At 46.9% G+C, this 16,806-nt stretch overlaps 1 protein-coding gene across 1 annotated transcript in view; it reads left to right on the top strand.

The window, feature by feature from the left end:
* The window catches only part of BTBD16 (BTB domain containing 16), a 71,288-nt gene extending 57,167 nt beyond the window's left edge, over positions 1-14,121 (top strand). The window contains exons 10-15 of the mRNA XM_010599215.3: positions 5,947-6,038; positions 7,673-7,755; positions 9,327-9,404; positions 11,341-11,439; positions 12,930-13,118; positions 14,009-14,121. Coding sequence (XP_010597517.1) covers positions 5,947-6,038; positions 7,673-7,755; positions 9,327-9,404; positions 11,341-11,439; positions 12,930-13,118; positions 14,009-14,077 — 610 coding nt within the window. The 3' untranslated portion in view covers positions 14,078-14,121. The remainder of the gene's footprint in view (positions 1-5,946; positions 6,039-7,672; positions 7,756-9,326; positions 9,405-11,340; positions 11,440-12,929; positions 13,119-14,008) is intronic.
* Positions 14,122-16,806: the final 2,685 nt, after the last annotated feature.

Below are 16,806 nucleotides of genomic sequence, written 5' to 3'. Positions count from 1 at the left end.
GAGAAGGTGCCCAGGACTTCTACAATGAGTTACGTTTTGAAAAAAGCACTGTTCCCTTCTCACTGTGAGTTATTGCCCACAGAGTGTGCTTTTTTTTTTTTTTGAGGATACCTACTTTAAAACAAAAAAATGCTGTTAAATATAAATTTTGATTAAGATGTCATTTTAAGTGTACAATTCAGTGGTGTTAATTATATTTACGATGTTGTGCAACCATCATCACTATTCATTTTGGAAACTTTTTCATCACCCCAAACAGAAGCTTCATACCTGTTTAGCAGAAGCTCCTACTCCTGCCCCTCCCCCATTCAGCCCCTGGTAACCTCTCGTCTACTTCCTGTCTCTATGCATCTGCCTAGTCCAGGTATTTCACAGAAGTGAGATCGTATAATATCTGCTTGTTTTGTCTGGCTTATTCCATTCAGCATCATGTTTTCAAGGCTCAGCCGTGTCATAACATGTACCAGAACTTCCTTTCTCATCAGTACTGAATAATATTCACAAAGTGTGTTTTTTAAGGCTGAAATTTCAGGTGCTGGAGCTTATGAGCCATGGGTCTGAGACTCGGCGGGAAAGGTAAATGGCTCCAGCAGATGACGGGATGGAAGGAGTGAGAAGGTTGTGGCTGCAAGCATCTTGAGTCACAAGCCTGTCCCAGTCAGAGGAAACTCAGGCAGTCTGCAGGGGATCTGTTCCAGGGCCTGTGAATAGGACCCAGGGCCAACCCAGGGCATGCCTTTCAGTATCAAGGAACTGTGGACTGCCCTCCCCAGAGAGTCATGCCCAAGGGTTTCTTTCTTTTAAATATTATTTTATTGTGTTTTTGGTGAAGGTTTACACAGCAGTTTAGGTTCCTACACAACAATTTCTACACAAGTTGTTCAGTGACATTGGTTACATTCTTCACAATGGGTGAACATTCTCATTATTTCCCTTCTGGTTGTTCCATTTCCATGAATCTAGTTTTCCTGCCCACTTACATTCTCATCTTTGTTTTTAAGTAAATATTGACCATTTGGTCTCGTATAGGCGATTTTTTAAAGGTGCCAGTACTTAAGGGCGATATTATTTTGTGAGCCAATTTGTTATTTAGCTGCAGGGTGACCTGAGGGGTTAGTTTTGGTTCAAGGTTTGAAAACTATCTCAGGGCAATAGTCTCAGGGAGTCTCCAGTCTCAACAAGTACAGTAGGTCTTTTTTTCTTTTTTAGGAATTTGAGGTTCTGTTCCACATTTTTCTCCCATTCCATCAGGGTTTGTCTATTATGGCCCTGATTAGAATGGTCAGTAGTGGTAGCTGGGCACCATCTAGTTCTTCTGGTCTCAGGGTAGATGAGGCCATGGTTTGTGTAGACTGTTTTCCTGTAGACTAGTTTCTTCTTTGAGTCTTTGGTTTCTTTCTTTCTCTTTTGCTCTGGAGGAATAGAAACCAATAGCCGCAAAGGTTTTTTGACAAACTTTGGGAGGCAGTGACCATGGCCTGAAGTTTGTCCCAGAGAAGCGTTTAGCCAAAACAAGAGGTTTTTGCACATTCAGAACTCAGCCCCAGGGTAAACCATCTTGCCATCCATGATTCCATTAACATAGCCTTGCAAATAATTCCCTGGACTTAGCAGCTTCCTCCCATTTTATATGACAGCAGGCAAATGTGCTTATCATTAGACCAAAGAGCAGCAGAAGCCTCTGCACCCAGCAAGTTAGAGCCACCAGTTAAGGTGGAAAACATGCTAGGCTGGACTCAGAGGCCTGAGTCAGAATCCTGGCTCTCCCCACAACAATTGAACTCACCAGGCTCTAGGGGCAGCGGGTACATTGACTGACTGGTGGGGCTCGAACTAAAACCAAACCTATTGCTGTTGAGTCGATTTCGACCCATAGTGACCCTGTAGGACAGAGTAGAACCACCCCATAGGGTTTCCAAGGCTATAATCTTTACAGAAGTAGACTGCCACATCTTTCTCATGCAGAGCAGCTGGTAGATTTGAACAGCTGACTTTTCAGTTAGCAAACAAATGCTTAGCCACTGTGCCACCAGGGTGCCTTGGGGTTGGCCCACACCCTGACAATCTTTTGAACTTTTGGAAAATTGGCATCTGAGGCCCCAGTTTTCTTCCCTCAAGGGAGCCCATGTGTCAGTTGATAATGAATGCCCCAGAGAACAATTCCATGCTGGAGTCCAGTTCTCTTTCCCTGTACTGAAGAACAATGGTAGTAATCATAAGAACTGTGGTAACAGTAGTTAGCAAGCATCAAGAACCCACTGTTCTGTGTGCCAAGTACTTCTTAAGCACGGTAACCTTTCCTCCTCCTAGCTACCCAGGGGTGCAACTGTGGCTATTGCCTCCAATGGACAGAGAAGTAGATTGAGGCTCAGGGAGGTGTAGTCACAAGACTGGAACCAGGTCTGTCTGACTCCAGGGCCTAAGCTTGGGGGCCTGAAGCACAGTTGGATGACCAGCTGCCCCGTGCATGACCCCTCCAAGGCAGCCATGATGGTGACTATCAACACCACTTCCCTGTGGCCCACTGGGGTCATAAAAGTCTAATCACCTGTCTTAGCAAAGCTCTTCCTGAATCCCCCGAGAGAGGAAGGTCTGTCTGGAGAAATCCTGGCTTGTGGTCTTTGGGACCCAGAGCCCCTCAAAGGGAGAAATCAAGGTCTTCGCTCCTTCCTGCTACCCCGGCATCCTAGCAGCCTCTCACTCCAAGCAAAGCAACAAAGTCAGGGCCTTATGGCTTCTGGGCTGCAGGGGAAATGCTTTCCCCTGGCCTGTCCCCTCCCTGAGGAGATGACCTGATTATGTTTGACCCGCCAAGCCAGCTCGCTCACTCCAGGCTGTGGAAGTCCTTACCAGGAGCACTGGCTCTTTTTCAGAACTTCCATACCTATTAACTTTACCCTTATATTTTCCATCTCTTTATTCCTTCCTAATAGCTTCTTCATCAACCTTATCTTCCACTTCATGGATTCATTCTTAGTCTGAATCTATTCTGCCATTCAACTTACATATTGAGTTCTTTATTTCAGCTTTTATATCTTTTTATACTTGATAGTTTCTTTATACATTCTCCTTCCTATTTCAAATCTATAATATTCTCTATTAGCTCTTTAAGGATTTTTATCATGATTATTTTAAATTCTTGTTCTCTAGTCCATTAATTCTACTTCATCTCATGTAGGTTGTTTACTTTTTGGTCTTTCTTTTATGGGGATCGCAGTACTAAGATGGCTTCTTATTTTTCTTTATGAGCTCATATTCCCCTAGGGATATCATTCGCTTGGCTGGTGGTATGTACCTGAGGATGAAGCTACTAACTGGGCTCTTACTTGTGCCTTTACCTCCACTCTCATCCTTCCCAACCCTATGATCTTAGGCAAGGGGGGGTGTGCCTCCAGTTGAGTCTACTGTTTTTCAATCCGGGTTCTGCTGATCCCCAGATCCCACTTCCCAAGGTGGACCTACCCTTCAGAAAACCTCCCTCTGGAGATTCAACGTGGAGTGGGTAGCAAAAGGAGATAACGCCTAGTGGCGAGCTACGACAAGTCTGGATCCCTGTGGTCGTTTTGTACTGCATCATCTTGATTAAGGTGGAATGTTATTTCCCAGAAGGCTCTTCCCTGTATGGTTCTGAATGGAACTGGCCTGCGGAGAAATTTGCCCAAGATTTGAAAGGTGAAAGTAAAGCAGCAACAATTATGCTCTGTGGTTAGAGGCAGTTAGAGACAGAGGCAGAGTGCCAGAACATTCCAGTTTGTCTTTACTCTCCTACTCTGTACCCAGGTCTTCTTCCTCACTGCCAGATCCGGTGACCAGCAGAGACTCCACCAATAGATAATTGGTGAGAACTCGAAAGTAGTGTCTATGAAGAGTCAACAGCTTTTCATAGACTTCACAGCAGCCCCACTTCTCACTCCAACTCCTGGAAGCAAGATGCACCTTGGTTCCTGATTTCCCTATAAGCTCTGGAGCCAGTGTTTCCAGAGGGCTGGGTGGTAACTTTTTCATGATCCTCCAACTCCCCTTTGTTACCTCTACTTTCCTAGCTCCTCCCACAATTGTATAAATTCTAATTCCTACAATAAATTCCTTATTCCATGATACTCCAGTGGTTCTGCTTCCCTGATTGAACCTTGGTGGACTTACTAGGCTGGGGGATTTCCCCAACTCGGCCCATTCTTCCCTTCTGGCACCTGCCTGCCCAGTCATGAGGCCATAATTGGTGAGAGAGAGGAAAGAAGGTAGTCCCCAGGTCAGGCTGTGGAAGCAGGCCCCCAGACCAAGTTGTGGAAGGAGACCCCCAGACTGGGCTGTGGGAGGGGACCCCCAAGCGGGGCTGTGGAAGGAGATCCCCAGACCAGGCTGTGGAATGAGGCCCTCGGGTGTGAGGACATCTTTGTACAGCTCAGATCTGTGTTCTCAGAGCACCGCAGGGCCACAGTCCCCAGTTCCACTTGCCCTGGGCAACGGAGGGTTGATTCCAGGATCAACAGCTGCCAACCCCTGAAGGTGTCAACTTTACTTTATACATGTTTGATCTGTCCACCCCTGGATTCTAATCAATGATAATATAATTGAGTCAGAGCTCATTCATCTTTGTACCTTTCCCATACTCTCCCCCGACTCCTCTGCAGGACCAGACCCGTCTCCTGGGACTACTGAGACGGGGAGGCGTCGCTGGGGCCCCGGGAATTCCCAGGTCTTGTGGAGACAAAGTGGCTCCGGGCAGGTCGGTGGGCACCGAGCCAGTCCCTGTCCAGTGAGCATGGCAGGCTGTGACTCGGACATCATACTTGATTCACAGAAAAATCATCTAACAGGGCCCCTGGCTGCTCTCCACAGGCTCTGCCTTGAAGGAGTGACTCTGCATTTCTGAGGGACTTGAAGAAAGCAAGACTTGACTTTGCTGCACGCTGAACACTACGCTGAATCCACATCAATGAAGTGATGTGTAGGCATACCCTGCTGTAGCCTCCCACCATTTCATAGGTCCTCTCTCACTCCAGCACTCATTGTTTGAGCATTGTTCACCTCGTGTCTCATTCCAGAATGGCTCCCCAACCCCCACCCCTGTTGTTCTCATTTGTAAGAAGCACCCATTTTATGACACAAGTTGTCTCAAAACAAGGACGGTGGGTGTCCACATGTGTGCATCTACACATGCACGAGTGTCTTCTGGGGTCTGGGGTCTTCTCCCCCCAGCCCTGCCCTCCAGCCCCACATGGAAATTAACTAGAGTTCAATACAAACACTGACTGTAGCCAAGCTGATGGCAAAACCAGCCGCCAAAGCCAGTTACCCGCTCATCCGAGCTTATTCTTTTTTAATCCCGCCAGCAAGCACTTTTGAAGTGCCTGCTTTCCTCAGAAGTCCTGGGTTCAAGCCCTGGCTGAAGCTTTGTTTCTCCATCTGAAAAACAGAGCTGAGGATACTTGCCCAGTTTGCCCCACAGGAAGTTTTCAAGACTTAAAAGAGATCACGTATGATGAAATCCTCTATAAAGTGGCATGTGTTCCCCATCAATCGTTTAAAAAGTATTTGCTTGGCACCTACTGTGTGCACAGAAGAATTAACCATTTGTCTTATTCTTCCAGGGTCAGACTCCACGAAGTTATCTAAGCCACCCCCTGTTTCCACACCTCCGGCTGGTGAAGCCACTAGTCTCCTTGGCTTTCATTACTTTCTTACCAGTTGCCATTGAGTCTATTCCAATTCCTGGCGACCCCGTATGTGTCATAGTAGAACTGTGCTCCATAGGGTTTTTAATGGCTGATTTTTCAGAGCTAGATCACCAAGCCTTTCTTCGGAGGCGCCTCTGGGTGGACTTGAACCCCCAACCTTTCGGTTAGCAGCCAAGCATGTTCTTTTGCATCACCCAAGGGACACCTTGGCTAATTCCAGAAAGGAGCTTTCTGAAGACCTTTCCTTCTTCTCTGTGCCTCTGCTAAGCTTTCCCAGGAAGTGCGCCTTTTTGGACCGGGACACAGGACAATGCTTGATGCCACTCTTCGTCAGCCTGCGTCTACACGGCATCACCAGAGGTAAGTCCCAGCCTGTGCCAGCCTGTCCACGGGAAGCTGGCTGGGACTTTCCCCACCCCGCAGCCACTCCAGGGGGAACCCCACCGGATGTTTCCAAAGGGCGTGAGTACTAAGCTGAGATTGGCGCTGTCACTTCCCAGCTGTGGGACTTTGGGAAAGCCATATAGCCTCTCAAACTCAGTTTCTTTGTCTGTAAAGTGGGAACAGTCAGGGTTTCCATGAAATGAGATGATGGATGGAAGGGGCTGATGTGATGAGACGCAGAACAGAGCTGCCAAGGATTGTTGATTGCCATCCAGCAGCTCACCCGCTTAGCGGTTTGTGAGAGAACCTGAGAATTTAGGGCCTGTGCTGCAGATACAGGCTGTGTTCACTCTGGGCACTGGAAAAGGCAACTGTGACCTGAAAAGAGGGGGGAATATTGGGGGAGTGTGTTTGGGGCAGCCCAGGAGACCCCCAGTGACATCTTTGTGTCTATTGGATATGTGAGACCTTCTTTAAAGCCATTGCACCTAACCAAATATAAGGAATAGGTCTGAAACCCAGGGATGGTCAATGGAGCCAGGTAGTTTTTTTCCAAGTTGCTTCTAGACATTCCGAATCTCCAGTCTCACACTTCCCTTTCCAGGCAGGACTTGCAGCCGGGAAGTCGTGGGTGCTTTGGAGGAAAGTGCCCTGTCATGTTCTGCTTGGATTCCAGGCACCTTAGCGATTCCTGTGGCTTGGGGGCTTCCTGGAGGAAACAGTGGGAAGAAAAAGAAAAACAAAAACAATTCCTTTTTGTCACATTAAAAAAAAAATTGGCAAGGGGACCAATGCACACCTCGTTTTTTTCTTACTAATAATTTTTCCCCCATAATATTGTTACAACTGAAGTCTCTTTGGGCAGTGCGGTTGATGAGTCGAAGCTGACCTTTGCAGGCTATCGAGGGCTTCTTCTTGAACAACAGTTGACAAGTACCCTCCAGGGGTTGCTGGGTGGTCGTGGTATCTTCTTGTAGGGCTGTTGGGAATATGTGTCTTTCAAAATGCAATATTATACTAAAAAATATTAATATCTAGCATAGAAAAGTCCCAATTTGAAGTGGATTCATTCATTCATTCCATGGGGAGTTCATGTGTGAATGTTTTTAATTGTGGTCAAATATATTTAACAAAATATTTGCCGTTTTAGCAATTTTTACACGTACGATTCAGCGAGATTAATTATGTGCACGGTGTTGTTCCACCATCACCCCATCCATTGCCAAATCGTGTGTACACATTTTTTAAAGAGAATAATTTGGGGTACAAAAGTGATCGACTCTGAACACCACCGCCGTGGTTCTCTGATGTTTTCTTTTTGTTTTATCAATCAAATCCCACTTATCTACAGCAAAGGAACGCCAAAGTAGCACCGGTTATGGGACATCCTTTTGGTGGAATAGTTTGCAGTCATTAAAAATGGTGTTAGGAAGTGCCTTCAACTAAGTGCATTAAAAAAAAAAAAGGAAGGCAATAAATACAGTGAGATGTTAACAGTTTTCCTTTCAACCCTCCTCTCCTCGCTTCCTCCTTTTCTTTCTGTAAAATGTGATTTTTGAAGTTCTGTTGTGAATAAAACCTTCAAAGCATTCTCCCTGCGTGTCTTCCAGGCAAGGATCTAGAGGAGATAAGGCACGTTAACTTCTTCCCAGAGGCCTGGTTGACCCGGATCACAGCCAACCACTACCACGCGGTGAGTCGCCTGCGCAGAGAGGAAACCGCTCTAACAATGTATCGCCTTTCTTTCTGGGTTTTTTTTCTCTGGATGTGTCTTTCATTTGAAGCATCTGGGCCCTCGAGGTCAGGACATACCCAAATCCTCCTTTGGGGGGCATGGGGAGGACCACGCAGGGGAGGAGGAAGGAGACCCCACCTTGGCATCCAGCTGCTTAGGGCTCCTGCCAGGTCCATCTGGGAGAACGCCCATCACAAGGCCTTTGAGTCCTCTGACAAACACAGATGTAACATCTGCTTTTAAATTTAAATTCTGCATTTTACAAACGCAGAGAAATTGAAAAGAGGGGGGGAACACCCTCAGACGCATCACCCAAAGACAACCACTGCTAACATCTGGCTGTATTTATTGCCTTCCTTTTTTTCTTTAATGCACTTAGTTGAAGGCCCTTCCTAACACCGTTTTTAATGACTGCGAACTAGTCCACCAAAGAATGCCCCATAAGCCGTGCTTCCCTGGCACTCCCTTGCTGTAGAAAATTTAGGGTATTTCTAACCGCTCACTCTTACAGATGGCAGGACGGTGAACCAATTTGCACATGATGGTTTATTTAACTATATTTAGAATCATTTTCTTATAGTGGATTCTCACAAGTAGAAACATTGGCACAAAAGGGAATGTGCATTTTTATTCTTAATACACTGTAACAACTCTGGGCCCCATTCACTCTTCTCCGGCCATCAGTGCAAGTGGCTCACTTTGTACGTCTGCACCAGCGCGGAACATTTTCATCTCAAATCACTTTTGTTCATTTAGAAGTGAACAATGGCGCCTCCTTTTTTGAGATGCATTTCCTTGATTCCTAGTAAAGATGGATATTTTTCCACACGGCATCCTCCCGTTTGTGAATTGTCTGTGAAAATGGCCACACTCCTTGTGTGTGCCCAATCTTGCCTTCTTAGAGATGAAGTACGGCAGTGTTTGTGTCCTGGAGATTTATGAGTCACAGGTTAAAATTCAGTTCGGCTCAACAAACACCTATTGTTATATGCCAACCACAGTACCCAGCTCTGTTGCAGAGCAGATAATGGATCCATGGACTGGGGTTTCTCTAGGGAATGACGAGGGCCAGAGCAGAGGAGGGGTGACCAGGAGAGGACAGTCTCTGGCCTGGACACCTCAGAGATATAGCCGCCTGCCTCTCAGTGCTCTTCTGTCTCTGCCCTGCCCACCTCTCTGCTTTGCCCCTTGCTGCCATGTCATCCCCTGGCTCCTTGCCCTCCCCACGCCACACTATGGAGCCTGCCATGTGCCACTGTACTTGCTCTTGACTTTGACTGCAGTCACTCTCACTTTATTTCCCCAGTGGGCCTGCTTGGGGGCATGGTTTTTTCATCTTCGCATCCCCTGGAAGCACTACCTGGCACGCAGTTGGCTTTCAGTCAATACGTGTGGCCAGGTGAGTGACCGAATATAGAATCCAGTGAGAGAACCACCTCCTGAGCACGGTGTGGTGGTAGGTCAATGGGCCAATGAGGACGTGAAGATATGACCAGGCTACTGGTAAGCTGTGTGTGTTTCCCTTTCAGCTTGAAAATGGGGGCGACATGGCCCACCTGAAAGATTTCACCACCCAGGCCTTGCGATTCGGGCTGCTCTTTACCCAGGTACTGAGAACTGGACCTAGACAATGGGAAGAACTGTCCCTCCCGTGCTGGTTAAGGACCTTTGTAGGGCGGGCAATCACTTCTTATCTCTAGGAGGAAGGTCAGGGGAGAAGAGGCAACCTTAGGTGTCTCCTCTGCATGCCCACCAGCTCCCAGAAATGGAATTCACAAGGTGGGGCCTGGGGCAGGGCATTCGGTAATCTGATGTGCTTGTTCCCAATTTCCCTGCTAGGATGACTGCAGTTCAGGAGGTCCCCAAGACCACCCTTAAGTTCAGAGTATTCACTAGAAGGACTCTCAGAACTCAGCAAAACTGTTATATATACTTGTGGTTACGGTCTATTGCGGTGAAAGGATACAGATTAAAATCAGCGAAAGGAAGAGATGCACAGGGCAGGGTCCAGGAGAGATCAGGCGCCAGCTTCCAGTTGTCCTGTCCCAGTGGAGTCATGTGGGTAGCGCTTACTTCCCCCAGGAACCATGTGTGATAGCACGCAAGCAGTAGACCCAACCAGGGAAGCTTGCCTAAGCCCTAGTGGCTAGGATTTGTATCAGGGGTGGTCACGTGGACATGGCTGACCACCCACTTGGCTGACCTTAGTCTCCAGCTCCTCCAGAGATCAAGCTGCTACTGTGTGGCCCAAGACCCCAGCCATTAATTACATTGTTAAGACCCCAGCCATTAATTACATTGTTAGCATAGACTATCTGATGTGGCCCAAGATGCCCAGGTAAACAAAGACTCTTTTATCAGGCAGGACATTCCAAGGGCTTAGAGGTTACCTACAGAACCTTTCTTTGGGCAAGGTTAATCCTTTATTACACAGTGACCAACTGTCCTGGTTTTCCCAAAACTGAGGGGTTTCTCTGGGATTGGAACTTCTAGTCCTAAAGCCAGGAAAGGCCCGGGCAAACCGGGATGAGTTGGTCACCCCATGGCCTGCACACGTCACCCCATGGGCTGCCAACTAGCTCAGCAAGAAGCTCCACTATGAGTCCACGTTTAAGGTCGCAGGGATGAACCTATTCTGGTCAGCTATTTTGGATGGAGCCCAGAATCAGAGTAACGGTCAGTCAGTCAGGGAGCTCGACTGAAGGCATCTCGGGACTCAGTCTCCAGGGTCGGGCTAGTGGCTTCATCCTGGGTTCTCTGTGACAGGCACGGTTCTCTGAGAAATTGCTGCTTTCCTTTGGTTTTCTTAAAGCCCCCCTAGTAGTGATCTCAAAAGAATTCATGTTTTAGGGACTTGGGAGCCTGAATCTATCATCATAGACTGCCCTCTGGGCCAAGCCTGAATGGGCTGGGTCCTGCCCTGGGCTGTAGAGACCTGCCTAAGTGGACAGACTGTAGACTGCAGTGGCCAGGACCTCTTAAAAGTGCCATGAGTTTGGAGAATCTCTTGTTGTGTGCCATCAAGCTGATTCTGACTCATAGCAACCCTATAGGACAGAGTAGAAGTGCCCCATAGGGTTTCCTAGGCTGTAATCTTTACGGAAGCAGATCACCAGGGCTTTTCTCCTGTGGAGCAGCAGGTAGGTTCAAACCTCCAACCTTTCAATTAGCAGTCAAGCACTTAACCATTGTATCCCCAGAGCTCCTGTGTGCCTCTAAGCTTGTCAAACTGGGAAAAAAAATGCTTTGTTTCAAAGGTCTGCAGACCACGGGTCATCTGAAAACGTGCCTTACTCCTTCTTTTCCTCACAGGAACTCATGCAGAGTAAACAATGTTGTCGCTGAGTACTCACCGCCAAGGATTTGTGGAGTCCTTGCAGTTTGGCTTCCTAGACCAAAATTGCTGTTGTATTTTCATTTTTAGATCAGTGGTCAAATTAGTCATTTTTGTAGTTGTGGCTAGAATCTGTCTTGGTATGTCTCATGCCTCTAAATATTGAATATTTGTTCTCTTCCCTTTGTTGTTTATCTTTCAAAATTTAGGGGTATACCACTTATTCAAAAACGATAGCTGTGTATGGGTTCTTCTTTGAGATAAAGGGAATCAAACATGATGTCACCTCTTACAGTTTTTACATGCAGGTAAGAGGGACAGAACACAAGAAAGGTATGTCTCTAAAAGACTCTTAGATCCAGAGTCAATTAACATTGAATTAATAGTAACTGATTAATCAGATCCAGAGTCAATTAACGTTGAATTAATAAAAAAAATAGTAACTGATTAATCATTAATTAACCATTAATATGGACTATGTTGTAAGCCAGGTAACGTCATTTAATGTCATTGAATTCTTGCAACAACCTTGGGAGGTAGGTATTGTTAACTTATTTAACAGATGAGGGTCTCAAGGTTGAGTCTTCACGTTCATATGGCCTCTAACTGGGAAAACTGGGGTGAAATCCTAGTCTTCTGACTTTACATCTGGGGCTCAATTCCACTTCAATATATATCTGCTGGGTGACGCTGTACAGAAGGTCATTCTTCCATGGGGGTGGTGGGTAGTGCCAGACAGGTGGCAGACAGAATGCTTTTTCTCAGAGTATCAAATCACCCAGTGGACAGGATGCCAGAGCAGGAGTCAGGAGGGTGGGGGACTTTACCTCGATGCTCCTGCTGGACTTCAGGAAGGGAGGGAATGTGTCCTGTCAAAGAGTAGAGAGTCTGCAGTCCAAGTACCTGCAGAGCTGTCTGACCTTGGTAAATCCCATGGGCTTCCCTGTATCTGTTTCCTCACCTTTAAGATGGAGAAAGTAATAGAACCTACCTCACTGGGTTGTTATAAGTATCAAAGTGTTAATTTATGCAAAAGGCTTGAATCAGGGCCTGACACATAAAACATTGTATGTGTTAGTGATGACGATGATGATAGCGATAAGGATGGTAATGACAATGGACTTCTACGTTCCGCTTAGGATTTGCTTAGAAGTCTCTCTCTTCTCTAAGATGGTATGCTCCTTGAGAAACCACATTTTATTAAGCCACCTTGGTATTACCACTGCAAAGCACCGTTCCTGGAACACAGGGGAGCTTTAAATGGCTTGACTGACTGGCAGCTGGATGAATGAATGGGTGCATGAATAAAGAAACTGGAGCTTGAGTCCCAACTTTGCCACCACCTCACTATGTGCCCTTGAGCAAGTCACCTTGCTTCCTCGGGCCCTAGTTCTTGGTCTTCAGTGACTCGGGCATTCTATAAATGTCCCTACACAATAGATTTTACTGGATGGAAGAGAGGAATTATCTAATAACATGTATCAAAATGCTCATATGAATACTATTGATTTTTAAATTCAGGTAAAGCAATAATGAAGACCTTCCAATTCAAGACAGCTTGACTTAATGGCATTTTTCTGGATGGTCCAAACCCTAGCCTGTCGGCCAGTGGTTTGCATATGGGCAGGGCTCAAGTGCCTACTGGCAGCTGTGACCCCAGGAAATGGCACCATTTGGGAAATGCTTTCTTGCTCTCTGCACACATTCCATGTGAGGGTCTCCATGCCAGGGACCAGGTTTTACCTCCTTTGGGTCACCCGGGTCACAGTTCCACCTGAGGGGATCACTCTCTTTGCAGAGGATAAAGCACAAAGACTTGGCATTCCCCTCCATGGTTTGTGAACACAGCCCGGTGAGCCTGAGAGCGGAACGCTTGATTAAGTACGAAATCAGAGCCCACGTCCTGGTGGACGGCAAGTGGCAGGAGTTCAGGACCAACCGGATCATGCAGAAGTTTGGGTTCGTCAAGCCATCCTGCAAAAGCCATGTAAGTGTTGTCTTTCTCTTTTATCTTCTTTTCTCTCTTATTTCCTTTTCACCCTTTCTCTTCCTCTCCCACTTTTTTGGGGTCACTGGGTTTAAATCTCCAGTAAGGTACATGCGGAGCTTGCTCAGTTCCTTGAGGATTATCACACCCCCAAATAATGATAAAGAGAACCTTCTAGAATGAAAAGCTAGGGCTACTAATATTATAACCCAAATCCGACTCCCTGACTTGGGTCACTCCAGGTCCATTTTAGAAATGTCAAAGGAATCCAGAACGTGCCAAAGAGCCTAAGTTGGTAGTTTTAGGAAGAAAGTTTGAGCTGTGAATTCCAGCAGGTCCAGGGGCCCTGGAAGGAATGAGACTTGCTTTAAACCAGTGAGTAACTATCAGCCCTGGCTGCATGTCAGAATCACCTGGGGCCTTGAAGAATTCCCCGGGCCTGAGCCCATCCAGGTCATGTGACCAGACACTCTGTGGGTGGGGCCCAGGTATCAGGAGTTTTAAAAGCTTCCCAGGTTATTTTCTATAGTGTTAGAGATCAGACTAGCACTTACTTTCTTGGGGGCTTTGGGGAGGCTGGGGTATTGGCTGGGAGGGAACATGAAGGAGATTTTTGAAGGTGTTGAAGTGTCCTTTACTTTGATCAGAGTGGTGGCCACACAGGTACACTTGCTTTGTGAAAATTCATCAAGGTGTACTGTTTATTGAATTAAGTTATACTTAAATTATTTTTAAAGTTTGTTTTTCAAGAAGCCCCCTGGATGATTCCAATGTACAACCAGAGCTGAGAACCCCACCTTACACAATCCTTAGGTCTTCCCCTCCCCTTTCTAGAGGGCAATCATGTTCATCCTAAGGATCTCATTTGCTTTGCTTTGTTCTTCTCTCAGGCCCTGAAAATCCAAACTGTGGGCATCCCAATCTATGCAAGCTTTGCATTCATTTTCCCAGTGTCTTGAGAATTTCCAGAATGATCTATGAAAATTTTTTTTCTTCTACTGGTCTCCATTAAAGAAAATAAAATGACATTAAAGGGAACCCTCAAGTGTTCAGCTGAGTTTCCCGGTTAGCAATGGTCTCATTATAACTTTGTTCCACACTGGTGTCATTTGGGGATCAGAAGTACCATAACCATGAGTCTTTTTACCATTATTGACCCGAGGGCACCCTGAGTCCAGCCCTAATTTCTTGCACTATCAGGGTACCAGTGGGGGGAGCCATCCGCGGCAACATACCCCAACTAGGATCCCCTTTTTGTGATGCATTTCTGCCTGCTGCATTGCACGTCATACCTTACAATTGTCCCTGGCAGTTTGGGCTCAGCCTGAACTAGAATTAAAGTAGGAAAGGAAGGAGGCAGTTAAGGTACAGAGTGGCTTATCTTATTTGCCATCCTGCCTCTTTGAATGCAACTTTCTAGTTTGGGAAAAATGAGGTGGAGAGCCTTTCTTCCCACTTGTGTGTTAGTTTTCTGTTGCTGCACAACAAAGTGCTGTTTATGATCTCACAGTTGTCATCGTTCAGGAGCTCAGGCATGGGTAGACCAAACCTCCAACTTTTCCGTTAGCGACCAAGCGCTTTAACCATTTACACCACCCAGGGACTAACTCTCTTCTAACACATGTGGGGTTGCCATGAGTCGAGTCAACTCAATGGCAAGTCCAGTCAACTCAATGGCAACTGGTTAGGAAACAATAAACCAAACCAAACCCTTTGCCGTTGAGCTGACTCTGACTCATAGCAACCGTACAGGACAGAGTAGAACAGCCCCATAGGGTTTCCAAGGCTGAAATCTTTATGGAAGCAGATTGCCACATCTTTCTCCCACAGAGCGGCTGGTGGGCTCGAACTGCTGACCTTTGGGTTAGCAGCCAAGTGCTTAACCACTGCACCACCGGAGCTTCTTATAAGAAACTTAATACAGTGTCCAAAATCTGAAGGCAACTCCAGAAAGGGTGGGGTACAGGCCTGAAGAATTGGGCTGCGTCTGCTGCCTCCCAGCCGTGGGAAGCCACTTGGGTAGTAGGACCTGGGGTGTCAGAAAAAGGGGCCTTTGACATCGTCTCCGGCTCCTCATTGCAGAGAGGGGAAACTGAGGCCCAATGAGTTGGAGTGACAAAGCATTTTTGATCCGTTAGGCACTCGAAACACGCACACCATCCCAGAGTTCTTCTGAGGCCCCTATGAGGCAGCTGAATTTTCCACTTTGGTTAAGAGTCCAGTCAGAGTAAGGCATTTACCCTATCCAAGGTTCCTCGGAGTGGCAGCTGGGAGGCCAACTCAGGCCTGGACATAAAGCTCATGTGTTTCCACTTCCCTCCATGGCCCGCTGAAAAGAGGTGAGATGTTTTCTGGTGGCTAATTCAAGTACTTGGAGCCCTGGTGACACAATGGCTAAGAGTTCGGCTGCTAACCAAAAGGTCAGCAGTTTGAATCCACCAGCCATTCCTTGGAAACCCTATTAAAAAAAAAAAAAACCCCGTTGCCGTCGAGTCAATTCCGACTAATAGCAACCCTATAGGACAGAGTAGGGCTGCCCCAGAGAGTTGGAAACCCTATGCGGAGGTTCTATTCTGTCCTACAGGGACACTATGAGTCAAAATCAACTCGATGGCAGTGGGTTAATGCAAGTACTTATTGACGGGGCTTCCAACCTGTTCTTTCATTTGCATTTCTAACAAGTTCCAAAACCAAACCCGTTGCCTTCCAGTCAGTGCCTACTCATAGTGACCCTATAGAACAGAGTAGAACTGTCCCATAGAGTTTCCAAGAAGCACCTGGTGGATTCGAACTGCCAACCTTTTGGCTGGCAGCAGAGTTCTTAACCATTGTGCCACCAGCGCTCCGCAAACAAGTTCCCAGGCGATGCTAATACTGCTGGTTATGGACCAGTTCTGAGAACCACTAGTAGAACGGTGGTTCTCAAACTTTATTATACATAAGAATAACCTGAGGATCTTGTTAAAATGTAGATTCCGATTCAGTATATCTGGGTTTAAATACAAATTCTCAGCGGGGGTTCGAACCAGAAGGAACAGGTTCAAAGCACTGGGCAGAACCGAGAGCTGAGCATCAATCTGTGCGCACCAGGCTGTACTGCACAGGACGCTGTCACACATGAACTCTCATTTGATCATGACAGAAGCGTGGCAAGGGGTGAGGGTGGCCTCACTGCAGGGGTGCACGTGGTGGGGCCTTGGTGGGTGGAGAACACCCTTTCAGGAGGTGGATCAGTGGGAAATATCACAGGCGGTGTTCACACAGCTGGAGAGAGCGGGCTCGTCTCCAGCCCCAGGGCTCTCCCTCTAAACGTGCATCAGGTGCCCCAGGAGCTTGTCCAATGCAGATCTCTGGGCCCAGCGGAGAGGGGTGGGTTTTACGGTCTGGGAGGCTCCAGGATTCTGCACTTCATCAAGCTTCCCTGGAGGGTCCTGATGCAGGCAGTCTATGGATCACACACAGAAACAACTCCGACCTCAAAGTACCGATTCCACACCAGGCTTCCCCACCAGGCCCCACACATCCAATTGTCTTCCTTACCCAATGGAAAAAAAAGGAAACAGAAAACCTGCTAATCTGTTTCACCACACTGGCTTATTTTTTAAACCGTATTTCCTAGAATATTCAATAAACAGAACCTTAATTAATAGTAAGGTGCCTTCATAAGGAGGAAATATGTCTGCATAAT

The sequence above is a fragment of the Loxodonta africana genome, chromosome 16 (genome assembly GCF_030014295.1).
Source record: "Loxodonta africana isolate mLoxAfr1 chromosome 16, mLoxAfr1.hap2, whole genome shotgun sequence".
NCBI lineage: Eukaryota > Metazoa > Chordata > Mammalia > Proboscidea > Elephantidae > Loxodonta > Loxodonta africana.
This window is presented reverse-complemented; position numbering and strand designations above follow the sequence as displayed.